We start from the raw sequence: 13,040 nt of genomic DNA, 5'->3' as shown, positions 1-13,040 counted from the left end.
TGGGCAAATGCAATATTATCATTGTAAAGTCTCCCCCCACCTTTTATGAGAAGGATGGACTTTTATTATGTTATTACACCCTATCTAAGATTTCTTTTTCTTTTTTGCTGTTGCACTGTCCTCTCATTTATGAAATGATGGTTATATAATAGTTACTGGTTGTTTTTTCCTTCTCCTTTTCCTTCATGTCTTTACTTGTGAAAACAGTTAGCAACCCCATGCCTCTCCAAACTTTGGAGGGAGATTTTATCAATTCTTGAACACCCAAAACCATAATATCTGAAGAAATTAATTTCTGTCCCCTTCCAGGCCTTTTTTCATTCTTCCCTCTCTCCTTTACTTTCTCCATTGCAATTTTAGTACTGCTACTATAATAACTAAGTCTGTACTAGCCACTGTACTAAACACATTGTTGGCATTGTTTTACTTAATAGTTAAAACCACCCTATGAAGTAAGCACTGCTCTCCCATTTGACAAATGAGGAAACTGAATTCCAAAGAGGGCAGTTAACTCGCTCAAGGTCACGGAAGTGGTAGGGCTGGTATTCAAATCCAGGTCTGTGGATTCCAAAGCTCAGGCTTTCTTCTGAACTAACTTACATTTAATTTGCTTTAATATCAACTAATCAGGCTTCTTCATACATTCCTTTAGAGAAACTTAAATACTCTTGTTTACATTCTCATTATTTAGGCATTTTTATTGGGTATCTTATATCTCACTCTCGGTCTGCCTCCCTCATTTACCATAAAACAAAATAAGCAGAATACTAGAGTATGCCAATTGGGGATTTTTTTATGCTTTAGTTTAAACATTAACTTTTGGAGTAATAAGATTTATTTTAATTGTAATAATATTTTTCAGTGGATTAAAAAGGATATTTCTCCATGTTCTTTTCTGAAGGAAGAGTTGGGATAATGGCAATCAAGACATAATCATCATCTCTTATATAAACATATATGACTCTTTGCTTTGACAAAGACTTTTTGCTTTCCTAATGGAGTGTGAATTATATAATATGCACATTTTAGAAATAATTATAGAATTGAAGAAACTTCACGATAACCATCACCAGAGTCTTGCCACATTAAAAATGTAAGGGTTTGGGCCAGGCTGGTAGTATCAAGGTTAAGAACTTCTACTTTGAAGTCAGATCCAGGTTGGGCCTTGGCTTAGTCATTTACTAACTTGTGTGATCTCGTCTCTCTGAGTCTCAATTTTCTCAACTGGAAAAATGGGGCCAATAATAGTTTCTGACATCAGTTATTGTGAATGAAGACTAAATGAGTCAATATGGCTATTGCCCCGTAAATGTTAGATATTATTATTGTTTTGTTGTTGTTGCTACTATTATGTGGTATTATGTAGTAGGATGATACATAAATTCCAGTTTACTACCACATATCACTATATGCATATAAAAATACTAAGATAAGCGGATTTTAAAAATTATTAGATATGAGGCCCTTAAAATTAAATGGCTTAATTTAGCCATGTGCAAAATGAAGACAAGTAGTATTTATTTGTTCTAGAATTACTCATACAACTAAGGAATGCTTGGGATTCCCTAAATGACACCATTGAATATCATTATAACAACTTATGCAGCAAAAGTACTCTGAGCATCATATTTCAAGTAGAGACAAGCATTCAACTATTGGTCTTTCTTACCCTAAAACTACTATAGTAACTATAAACAGCAAGATAAGGATGTAGGAATTTATAATCCTCTTTTTCACAAATGGAGTCAACAGTTGAGTTGCTGTTTTAACCTAGAATTATTCGCCATTCTGAGTTTTGTTTCAAGTAGCTTTTAGGTGCAGCAAAATGAAATACTGCAAAAAAGCACAGATGGTATCAAACTGCTCACATCACAAATGTAGGTGTGTATCTCCTGCCCTTGTGAAACATATTTCAGCCTGGGCTTGTTCAGGTGTACAAGCTGGTTTTACAACATCTGAGTGTGTGGTGTGTATGCGTGTGTGTGCATGTGTGTGTGTGTTGGTTCCAATGGTTCAATATGCCTAATTTTTCTTGATTTTTAGTAAGACAAATATTAAAAGTATATACTATTTATTTTATACCCATCAAAAATATGATACTAATCCATAAAAAACTGAAAAGAATTAAGTTTAACTCTGAAGTACAAAAGCTTTTATGTATAGGTTTTAGTTTTGTTTTGGTTTTACCTTGTTTTGTTTCTTTTAATGTTGCTTACCTGTGAAGATTTGGCAAGCTTCTGAGTGTATTCCTTCTCAATCTGCTTCAGCCTGCTGTTAGCCTGCAAAACACACGAACACGAACACACACACAGTGACCTGTGAGCTTGGTATCTCTTCCACATGCCTATCACCAGGCAGCTGGGATGCCTGCCAGCTGCACCGCCCTTCTGGGGCAGCCAGAAAACCACAGGGCTTGTCTTTGATCTAAAGCCAACTATTCATCACTTAAAAAGCAAAAAAAAAAAAAAAAAAAAAGATCTCTTCTGCCAATTATTAGACAAACATAAGACTTCTGTGGATAGAAAGACAAAAGGGAGAAGGAGAGACAGAAATAGGCACAACAAAAGTGTGAAGGTTCAGAAGGTAAAATAAGGGAAAGGGAGAAGAAACAAAGCAGAGGGAAAGAAAAAGAAAGAGAGAAGAGGGAATTGGAGGGGGAAAAGAAGAGGTAAATTTATACTCTTTCACCTTAGTTTAAAAATAAAGGAAATAGACGCTCCTGGACAAAGGCAGGCATGAGATTTTTAGATTCACTGAGCAAAGAGTTGAGTCCCCCACTCTGCCTACCATACAAGAGCTATTTTTTGAAGTGATAAATATACCGAACTAAGTCAAACCACTTTTATGTCCTGAACAACTAGAGTGGCCTTTCCAGAACAAGTCCACGTTGCTTAGAGCTTGATTATCTCCTCTGCCACTCAAGTCCAGCTCTTTGTATGTGACCTGCTTCCTGCTCTCTGGGAGCTTTGGGGATCTTCACTTTATCCTTAGTGTTCAAAAATGTCACAGTGACATGCCCTAGACTGGGCCTTTTCCCCATCAAACACGTGGGCACAAAGGAGGCCCTTTCAATCTGAGCTTATGTCCTTCATTTCTGGGAAAGGTTTTGGTTATTACTCTTAGGACTTCCTCTCCGTCACTCTGTCTGTCTCTCTCTTTCTGCAACTCTGATTGTTGTACTTCTCAGGTTTATCATCTTTTTCTTGCTGTTTCTATTTTCCATTTCTTTGTTTTTTTTATTATTCTTAGAGTTTTCTCCAATTCTTACTTTAAAACCTTCTATTCTGCCATCATATTCATAATTTCCAAGAGTTCCTTTTTATTCTCTTAACAGCATCATCACTACCCCCTTTTTATAGATAAGCAAACCGAGGCACAGAGAGGTTAAGTAACTTGCCCAGTATCATGCAGGTAGGAAGTGACGGAGCCAGGACTCAAACCCACACGGTCTGGCTGCAGAGTGCAGGGGCTTCATCCGCGAGCGCACCTCTCGCAACGCCTTGCAGCATAGCCCTGCTTTCTCCTGGCGCCAGTAATTTCATGTCACTCTCTATCTATGTCTACCTTGCATCTATCTGTCACTGAGCTCTTTATATGTCCGTAACTATCTATCCAAATATAGCTCTCATTTTTTCCTGCTCACTAGAGTGTGTTTTTCTGAGTTCCCTTTATTTATTTACTTTTGCCAGTCTGTTTTGGTCTTTGTCTTTCACTTTGAACACTTTCCTCAAATGTCTGGTGATCTTTGGTATCCTTTCTTATTTAAAGTGAGGCCTCTAAAGCTGAGCAGCAGCAGCTTGGGTGTTTCTGGGTTTGCCGGTGGGCAGACATCCCCTCAGGGTTTACAGAGAGGCCTGCACTCTCCTGTGCCAGGATCTGACTGGACTTCGCGCTGGGACCATCTGCCCAGAGCTGCCTCCTCCAGTTTACTGCCAGGCAGCACAGATGCGGCTGCTGAGGTTTCAGAGGGGCACCTCGGAGTTCAGGATGGCGACTTTCACATAAGCCTATTTCCTATCTGCCTTTAACTATACCTGAGTCCCCTCTCTCATCCCATCTCTCCAGACAGCACACTAGGGGTGGGGGAGGCCGCAGTCTTGGGATAAAATCTGGGTCATCTGACTGCTCCCCATGCAAACTTCCAACCAAGCCTCCTGTTCTTGGCTCCACCCCATGCCTTGTCTCTTTGATTCCTGAGCCTTTCTAAAGTTCTGCTACAGGAAACATCTTGCTGCTTCTAACTGGCATTCTCCAAGCCTCCTTTCCCCCAGAAACTGGTTTTTGGTACTTTCAGTTCTGCTAAGTCCATTACAGGTCCAGCTCCTTCTCAGGCTCTCAAATGCTGTTGATTTCTTATGTGTTCTGTTGTCTTCCTTCTTGTTCTCTCTGCAAAAATTACAGTATAAAAATACTGATGCCTGCGTCCCATCCTCAGAGGTTCTGATTTAATTCATCCGGGGTATGGTCTAGGTACTAGGATTTTAAAAATTTATGTTCTATTTCAAATATTCAGCCAAGGTTAAAAACCACTGATTCATGCCTTTTTCAATTTCATTACTTTCATTTTGATGGGACTTCCTCAGGGAGTAGAGACAAACAGGTGAGTTCTGTCCACTATGTTTAATTGGTAGCAAATGATTTCTTTATTTTTGTATCACAAATGCGATGAGAAAGCAATTCTGTGATTTCGGCCCACTCTGGACATACCTCTTTTGTAGCACTAAGGCTGACTTGGTAATTGCTGGTTAGCCTGTCTCTCTCTCCCAGATTGTGAAGTTCCAGAAGGCAGGTCCTAGCCCCTAACATAGTGCTTGGGGCATCAGTGTTCACTTAATGAATGAATAGATACCATATAAACCCTTTTCCTTTTCTGTTACCGCAGTCCATACCTCTGAAATTATCCTTTCATAAGCGTATGTTTTATGGACTTAAGTTCAAAAGCAATTCTTTAGAGTTTATTCCATAAATCTCCTTGTATCTACAGTCCCAGTGAGTACAGAAATAGTTTTGTTTTCCCCAGAATAGAGAGGACATGTGAGTATTGCTATTTTTCTAAGCCATCAGTCTGTATTCTAGCTCTATAATTAATAAAGCCACTCTCCATTATAGAATTAGGGCCTCTCTGAACCTCTTGAGGTTTATTTGTTTCACATTCTGTCATCATTATTTATCACAAAATGCTTGATAAAGCATTTGTTACTTTTTAAATAAACATTTATAGAGCTCATACCATGTGCCAGGCACACATTATGAGTGCTTTAAAAATATTTACCCACTAGAAAATCTAAAAATTAATTATAGTGTCATAAAGATTAAGATAACTTTTCCCTAAAAAAGTTAGAGTCAGAGACGCTGGTTAATGTAGGAAAGCCTGTGTTTTGGTTGCAGTTGCTCTTCATGAGCTTGTGGCTGGCAGGCCCCAAAATCTTACAAACCCATTTAAGTTCCTTTATTTATTTATTTATTTATTTATTTTTTGAGACAGAGTCTCACTCTGTTGCCCGGGCTAGAGTGCCATGGCATCAGCCTAGCTCACGGCAACCTCAAACTCTTGGGCTCAAGCGATCCTTCTGCCTCAGCCTCCCGAGTAGCTGGGACTACAGGCATGTGCCACCATGCCCAGCTAATTTTTTCTATATATTTTTAGTTGTCCAGATAATTTCCTTCTATTTTTTTTTTAGTAGAGACGGGGTCTCGGTCTTGCTCAGGCTGGTCTTGAACTCCTGAACTCAAACAATCTACCCGCCTCAGCCTCCCAGAGTGCTAGGATTACAGGCGTGAGCCACCGCACCTGGCCTTAAGTTCCCTTATGACGAAGTATCCAATTCATTCATCCATTCTGGGCAGCCAGGACTATAGCAGTTAACAAAACAGACAAGAATCTCTCTGTATTTTTATGGAACTTCTATCCTAGAGAGTAAGCAAAATAACATTTAAAAGTTCTATTTTAAATGGTACAAATGACATGGAGAAAGATAAAGCAGGAAAGGAAGATGGAAAGTGATAAAAGATTGGAGGTATTTTGTAATTTTAAAAATATGGAAGTTAGGGAAGGGTGATGTCTGAACAAAAACCTGCAGGAGATGAGGGAACCATGGTGAACTCTAGGGAAAGAGCACTCCAGGCAGCAGAAAGAGCCAGTGCAAAGGCTCTGAGGTATGTATAACATGTGGAAGACACAATGAGAGGCCAGCGTGGTTGGATCAGCGAGCAATTTCTCCCTCAGAAAAGACAAGGGCTATGAGAGAACAAGGGCCCAATCCTGCATGGTGTTGCACATGACTGTAAGGAATCTGGTTTTTAATATGAGTGAAATGGAGAGCCCCTGAGGGCTTTTCAGTACAGAAGAAATATATAATTCGACTTAAATATTAATAAAATCACTCCAGTTTTTGTTTGGGGCAAGAATAAAGCAGAGAAGCCAGTTGGGAAACTACCGCCAATAACCCAAGATGGTAACAAAGGAAGTGGTGAGAAGTGATCAGATTCTGAGAAAAATTTGAAAGTAGAACCAATTTCACATACTGCATGATGGAAGAAATGAGTCAAGGATGACTTCAAGATTTTTGTCCTAAGCAACCAGAAGAATAAGGTTGTCATTACCTGACATGGGAAAAACTATGGGTGGATAGGTTTTGGGGACAAGATCAAGAGATCAGTTTTGGACCTATTAAGCTTGGAGATGCCTATTAGACATCCAGTGTTGAGATGAATATTTGGGTATTCAGGACTTGAATTTGTGGTTTGAGGTCTAAGTTAAAAGTACAAATGCAGAAGTTATACTTGATCTCAAGACATCGAGTTTATATAAAAAAGAAGAGGCCCTGGGTCTGCAAATGTTAGGAGGCTGCGAAAATGAAGGAATAAGCAGACATAACAAGAGCCAGAGAGATAAGAAATCAGGATAATATGGAATCCTGAGCCAAGTGGAGAAGTGGTCCGAGGACAAGTCAGCTGTGTAAAATGCTACAGAGAAGTCATATAAAGTGAGGACTGAGAATTGATCACATAGGTTTGGCAACATGGAAGTCATTGGTGATATGGATAAAAGAAATTTTGGTTTAGTGGAGGGGATGAAAGCTGGATTACAGGGGGTTCAAGGGATAAGGAGAGGAAAGGCAATGGAGTAGAATACAGACAATTGGTTCAGAATTTTGTTACAAAGGGAAGGAGAGATATGGGGTGGAAGCTGTAGCGGGTGGAAGTGGGTGAATAGAGGACTGATTTGTTTTGTTTTGGTTTTTGGTAAGATAGGAAAACCAACAGCATGTAGGCTGAAGAGAAAGACCTATCAGTAGAGAAGAAAAAACAGATGATGCCAGTTGGAAAGGGTGTGGCAGGTCTGCTTCTAAGTAGATGAAATTGTAGAGCCACCATGCAGCTTCTTTAGCTATGATCAATGTTAGTGATGACTATGAATGCCTCAGGGGCCTACACTGTAAGGGTCTGGAGCAGCAGTGACAGCAGCATGTACTGTTAAGAGTTTCCAGGAGCAAGGGCTTTTGGGGTCCTCCTATTCATGTGTTCCCCACAATGGGGAGTCTTAGTCAAGTGGATCCCTCTTGCTATAGGTTCTACCATGGCTCACAAGCAGCCACAGTGGTGCTGGGGCTTTTGTAAGTTTTGCCTCCAAGATCTTGACTGTATTCCCACAGTGAATATTATAAATCTTTTGAAATATTTTTGTCATATTGTAGGTCTCTTGAAATTAACCAGTCATAGGAAAAAACAATGAAAAAGAGTGAGGACAGCCTACAGGACTTATGGAACACTATTAAGCAAATGTTTGCATTTTGAGACAGAAATTATTTCACAGGATAGAAAGTTTACTTATTCACTAAAATAATTACCAAAAACTTGTAAGTCTTGTGAGAGAGATGGACATACAGATCCATAAAGTTCCAAGGTTTCCAAACAGATTCAACCCAAAGAGGTCCTCTCTGAGACACATTATAATCAAATTGTCAAAAGTCAAAGACAGAGAAAATTTTAAAAGTAGCAAGAGAAGTGTCAAGTCACACATAAGGGAATCCCCATTAGACTACCAGTGGATTTCTCAGTAGAAACTTTTCAGGTCAGGAAAGAATGAAATGATATATTCAAAGTGCTGAAAGAAATGGCCAGTGAAGAACACTATACACAGCAAAGATGTCATTCAAAAATGAGGGAGAAATAAAGTCATTTCCAGATACATCAAACTTAAGAAAATTCACTACCACTATACCTGTCTTATAAGAAATGCTTCAAGGAGTACTTCAAGTGTAAATGAAAGGACAATAAATTACTAACATGAAAATATACGAAAGGATAAAATTCACTAGTAAAGTTAAACATATAGTCAAATCCAGAATGCTCCAATACTGTCATGGTGTTCTGTAAGTCATATATCTATCTAGTAGAAGGTTAAAAGTCAAAACAGTAAAAAATAATTATAGCTACAATAAGCTGTTAAGGAGCATATAATATAAAAAGACAAAAATTGTGACACCAAAAATATAAATTATGAGTGGAGAGTAAAAGTTTAGAGTTTTTGTATGTGACTGACATTAAGTTGCTATCAATGTAAAATAGTCTATTATAACTATAAGAGGTTTTATTTAAGTCCCCAACCACAAAGCAAAACACTATAGCAGATAGACAAACAATAAAGGGAAAGGAATAAAAACTTAGCACTATAGATAATCACTAAATCACAAAGGTAAACAGCAAGAGAGGAAGAAAGGAATAAAGGATCTACAAAACAACCATAAAACATTTAAAAAATGGCAGTAGTAAGTCCTTACATGTCAGTAATTACTTTGAATATAAATAGATTAAATTCTCCAATCAAAACACATAGCATGGCTTTATGAATAAAAAAACCCCACCAAGATTCTCTTGTTGCCTTCAAGAGATTCAAGTTAGTCTTAAGGACACACACCAGCTGAAAGTGAAAGGATAGAAGAAGATATTCCATGCAAATAGTAAAGAAGAACAGGGGTGGCTATATTTATAAAATAGACCTCAAGTCAAAAATGACTATAAGTGACAAAGAAGGTCACTATTTAATGAAAAAGAGGATAATTCATCAAGAGGACATAACAAGTAAATATGCAAATATATTTGCACCCAATACCAGAGCACACAAATATATAAAGTGAATATTAATGGATATGAAGGGAAAATAGATAGCAACACAATAATAGTGGGAGACTTCAATATCCTACTATCAAAAATGGACAGATCAGCAAAACAGAAAATTAATAAGACAAAATGGATCTAACAGATATATACAGAACTTTCCATCCAATAGCAGCAAAATACACATTCTTCTGTGTACATGGAACATTCTAGATCAACAACTATAAAAACTAACAATGAAGAGGCATGTTTAATAAGCCAGTAGAAATAAAATGGAATATTAAAAAGTACTTAATCCAATAAAGGGTAGGAAAAGGGGAAAAAGAAAAGATGATACAAACAGAAAACTAATAGCAAAATGGTAGATTAAAACCTAATAATATCAATAACTATGTTAAATATAAATGGTCTAAAAATTCCAACTAATTGACAAAGATTTTTAGACTGGATTTTGAAATAATAAACACTTAAAAACATTTTTTGAAAATGTTAAAATTGAAAGGATAAAAAAAGATGTACCATGCCAACTACAATCATAAGAAAAGTGGAGTGAATATACTAATATCAAACAAGGTAGATTTCAGAAGAAAGAAGCTAGACAGAGAGAAAAGGGGGCATTTTATAATGATAAAATTTAACTCATAAAAATGATATAACAACAAATATATATGCACTTAATTTTAAGATATTCAAAATACATGAAGAAAAAGCTGACAGAAATGAAAGAATAAATTGGCAAATTCACAAATTATAATTGAGGGTAATTCCATACTCCTTTCTCAGTAATTGATAGAATAAGTAGGTCAAACATTAGTGAGGATATAGATGATTTCAAAATTGCTATCAACCAACTTGACCATTAATCAAGATAGAGCATATTCTGGGCCATGAAACAAATTTCAATAAATTTAAAATGGATTGATCTCATACAACAGTACATGCAATGAAATTAAATTAGACTACAATGAAATTAAATTAGAAATCCATAACAGAAATGTATCTGATATTCTCCAAATATTTGGCAAATAAAAGATAGACATATAATAATCTGAATCAAAAAAGAAATCACAAAGGAAATTAGAAAATATTTTAAAATGAATGAAAATTAAAGCATATATTTGTAGAATGCAGCTAAGTCGGTGCTTAGAGAAAATTTTTAGCTTTGAATTCTCTATCAGCAAAGAAGTAAGTTCTAAAATAAGTGGTATAAGCTTCCAACTGAAAAAGCTTATAAAAGAGTAGCAAATTAAAGACAAAGTAAGTAAAAGGAAGAAAATAACAAATACAAGAGTAGAAATCAATGAAATAGAAAACAGAAAAATAACAGAGAAAAATTAATGAAACCAAATGCTGGTTCTATAAGTAGAAAAATAAAATTGATAAATTTCTAGATAGATTAATCAGAAAAAGACAATACAAATTACCAACATCAGTAATGAGAGAGAGGATATATCAGAAAAAGACAACACAAATTACCAACATCAGTAATGAGAGAGAGGATATATCAGACTCTATAGACATTAATAGGGTAATAAGAAAATATTATGAACATCATATTTATAAATGTTTGGTAATTTACATAAAATGGATAAATCTCATAAATGATACAAATTACCAAAAGTGACTCAAGAAATAGAAAACTCAAAGAACCTTATACCTATTACAAATATACCCCTATATCCAGGCCCAGGTGGTTTCACTAGTGAATTTTACCAGTCTTCTAAGGAAGAGGTAATACCAACTCCACGTAAACTCTTGCAGAAGATAAACAGAGCAGGCAGAAATTATATCACAGTAACTGGTTACAGGAGCAACGCTCCTCCACCAAAGCATGGATTCTACTTCTCTTACCACTATCAACGGCCTTGCAGCATTAGATTTCCCCAGCCCCCCCTTCCTTTCACAGCAACAGTATTTTCTCCTACATTGATGTGTTTCCATGTGATTGTAAAAAGGCTAGTTTTTCTCCTGCATACACACATAATCCTCCCCCCCCCACACAGCCTTTTCTGAAATCCTGAAAGATGCGTGTGTAGCATGCTAGTTTCACAAACATTTACTTTGAGTACCCCCTCAGTGTTAGGCACTGTATGCTTATAGAAGTAAAAGATTTAATTCAGTTGGGGAGGAGACAGATGAGTGAATAAATAAAATACTGCATAATAAGTGCCATGAAAGAGATATGCACAGGGTGTTATTAAGGAAAAAATATGAGATGCCTTACATCAGAGAAGCCTTCTGTAAGGAGGTATTAAAGGATAATGATGATAATGATGATGATGATTACAACAACAACAAAACAACTATTATTTATTTTTCTCTTTCTCTATTGACACATATTGCTTAAATGCTTTACACATATTAACAGATCTAAACCTCTCAAAAACTGTGAGGTAGGCACTATTACTATTCTCACTGAAACTGAGAGAGAAGTTAAGAAACTTGTCTAAGGTTACACAGCTAGGAATGGATAGGAGTCAACCGATTGAACAAAAGAGGAGAAAGGCTCAGATGACAGGAGAGACCTCTGCAAAGGTCCAGAGCTGAAGAAGCACGGCAGGTAGATCTGAGGCTCTGGGCTTTCCTTCTTTCACAGGCACATTTCTGGAAAGGTAATCTCTACCCTCTGCCTCCATTTTCATTTCCTTAGTAGTTCAAAAAATCTTCACTGAGCTCCTTGGTGACTCCCTATTCTTTACTTAATGACCTGAAATTTGACCCTGTCCCCTCTATTCAACTTGCCAACAACCTTTTTACTGCTGAAATGAGGTCATTTTTATTACATTCATTTACTTCTGATTCTATAAGTAAATTCAGATTGTGGTGATGGTTATAAATTTGTTTTTAAAAATCATTGAACTGTACATTTAAAACAAGAATTTTTTTGTTATATAACTTACACTTCAATAAAGCTGTTTTTTTAATAATAAATATATGCTCATTGCAGAAAAACCAAGAAATAAAAAGAAATATATTTGGTGAATATCTCCTGTAATATATCACTCAGTGGAACAATGTTAACATTTTAGTGATTTTTCTATATACTATATTTTTGCAAGTAGCTGGATATTTCTGAAGTCTTAAACCTGGTACTTATTTTCACTCAGCCCTCCCCGCTTGGCATTCTATAACACCTTCCCTGCCTCACAGAAAAGGACAACACGGTAGAAGTACAGAGAAAATAAAGGAGTCAATTCTTGGCTTTTAACAATAACCTGGGTGACTAGACCGGGGCATAAAAGCACATCAGAGTCAGTTTTACCCTCCCTGCTTCCCCCATTCCCACTACTTCTCCACCCCCAGACGAGAAAAGACTCCCCAAGTGGAAGACTCCCCAAGTGGGGGTGGGCCGGGCATGGGGCAGAGTCTGAAGTGGTGAAAGGAAATGTTTATCCGTGGATTTGTTCCCCAGAAAGGCCCTCTTTCTTGCCCTGCCTTCTGGGCTAAGCCTGGGGGAGGGGGAAGCATAGAAGCCCCACAGAGCGGTTCCTCTGAGAGCAGGACGGACCAGGCTGTGGGCCCTAGAACTCGTGGCCACACTGGCACGCTGTAGAGGACACGCAGGCGTGGCGGTGTGTGCGTGTCTATGCAGGCCAGCAAGGCTGCTGCACCTTTTCCTGTGAGCGTTACCCCTCTCCCTGACCATAGACAGGAAGAATAAGAATTTTCCTTGGTGTCTGAGAGCAGCATGGGCACAGCAAAGAAATATCCAGCCACATCCCAGGTCTGAAGGGTTTTCAAAGAGCTTCCTCAAGGGAAGATGGAGATGTGACCTATATTGGCAACCAAAGATCAGCTGGGACACAGATGTCGCCGTGGATGCCTAAGTGCCTAGGTGATAGGGGCATCAGAGGCCCCACCTTGTCCACCACAGCAGGCAGGATGGAGCCGCCGGGCACACATGCCATCCTGGGCAAGTG

At 37.7% G+C, this 13,040-nt stretch overlaps 1 protein-coding gene across 4 annotated transcripts in view; it reads right to left on the bottom strand.

Annotated features, from left to right (window-relative positions):
• The window catches only part of CEP112 (centrosomal protein 112), a 376,462-nt gene that overhangs the window by 97,668 nt on the left and 265,754 nt on the right, over positions 1-13,040 (bottom strand). For all 4 annotated transcript variants that reach the window (XM_069481637.1, XM_069481639.1, XM_069481638.1 and 1 more), the window contains one exon: positions 2,217-2,279. In XM_069481637.1, the coding sequence (XP_069337738.1) occupies positions 2,217-2,279 (63 nt within the window). The remainder of the gene's footprint in view (positions 1-2,216; positions 2,280-13,040) is intronic.

The sequence above is a fragment of the Eulemur rufifrons genome, chromosome 9 (assembly GCF_041146395.1).
Source record: "Eulemur rufifrons isolate Redbay chromosome 9, OSU_ERuf_1, whole genome shotgun sequence".
NCBI lineage: Eukaryota > Metazoa > Chordata > Mammalia > Primates > Lemuridae > Eulemur > Eulemur rufifrons.
The sequence above is the reverse complement of the archived record's forward strand: the minus strand, read 5'-3'. Positions and strand labels throughout refer to the sequence as shown.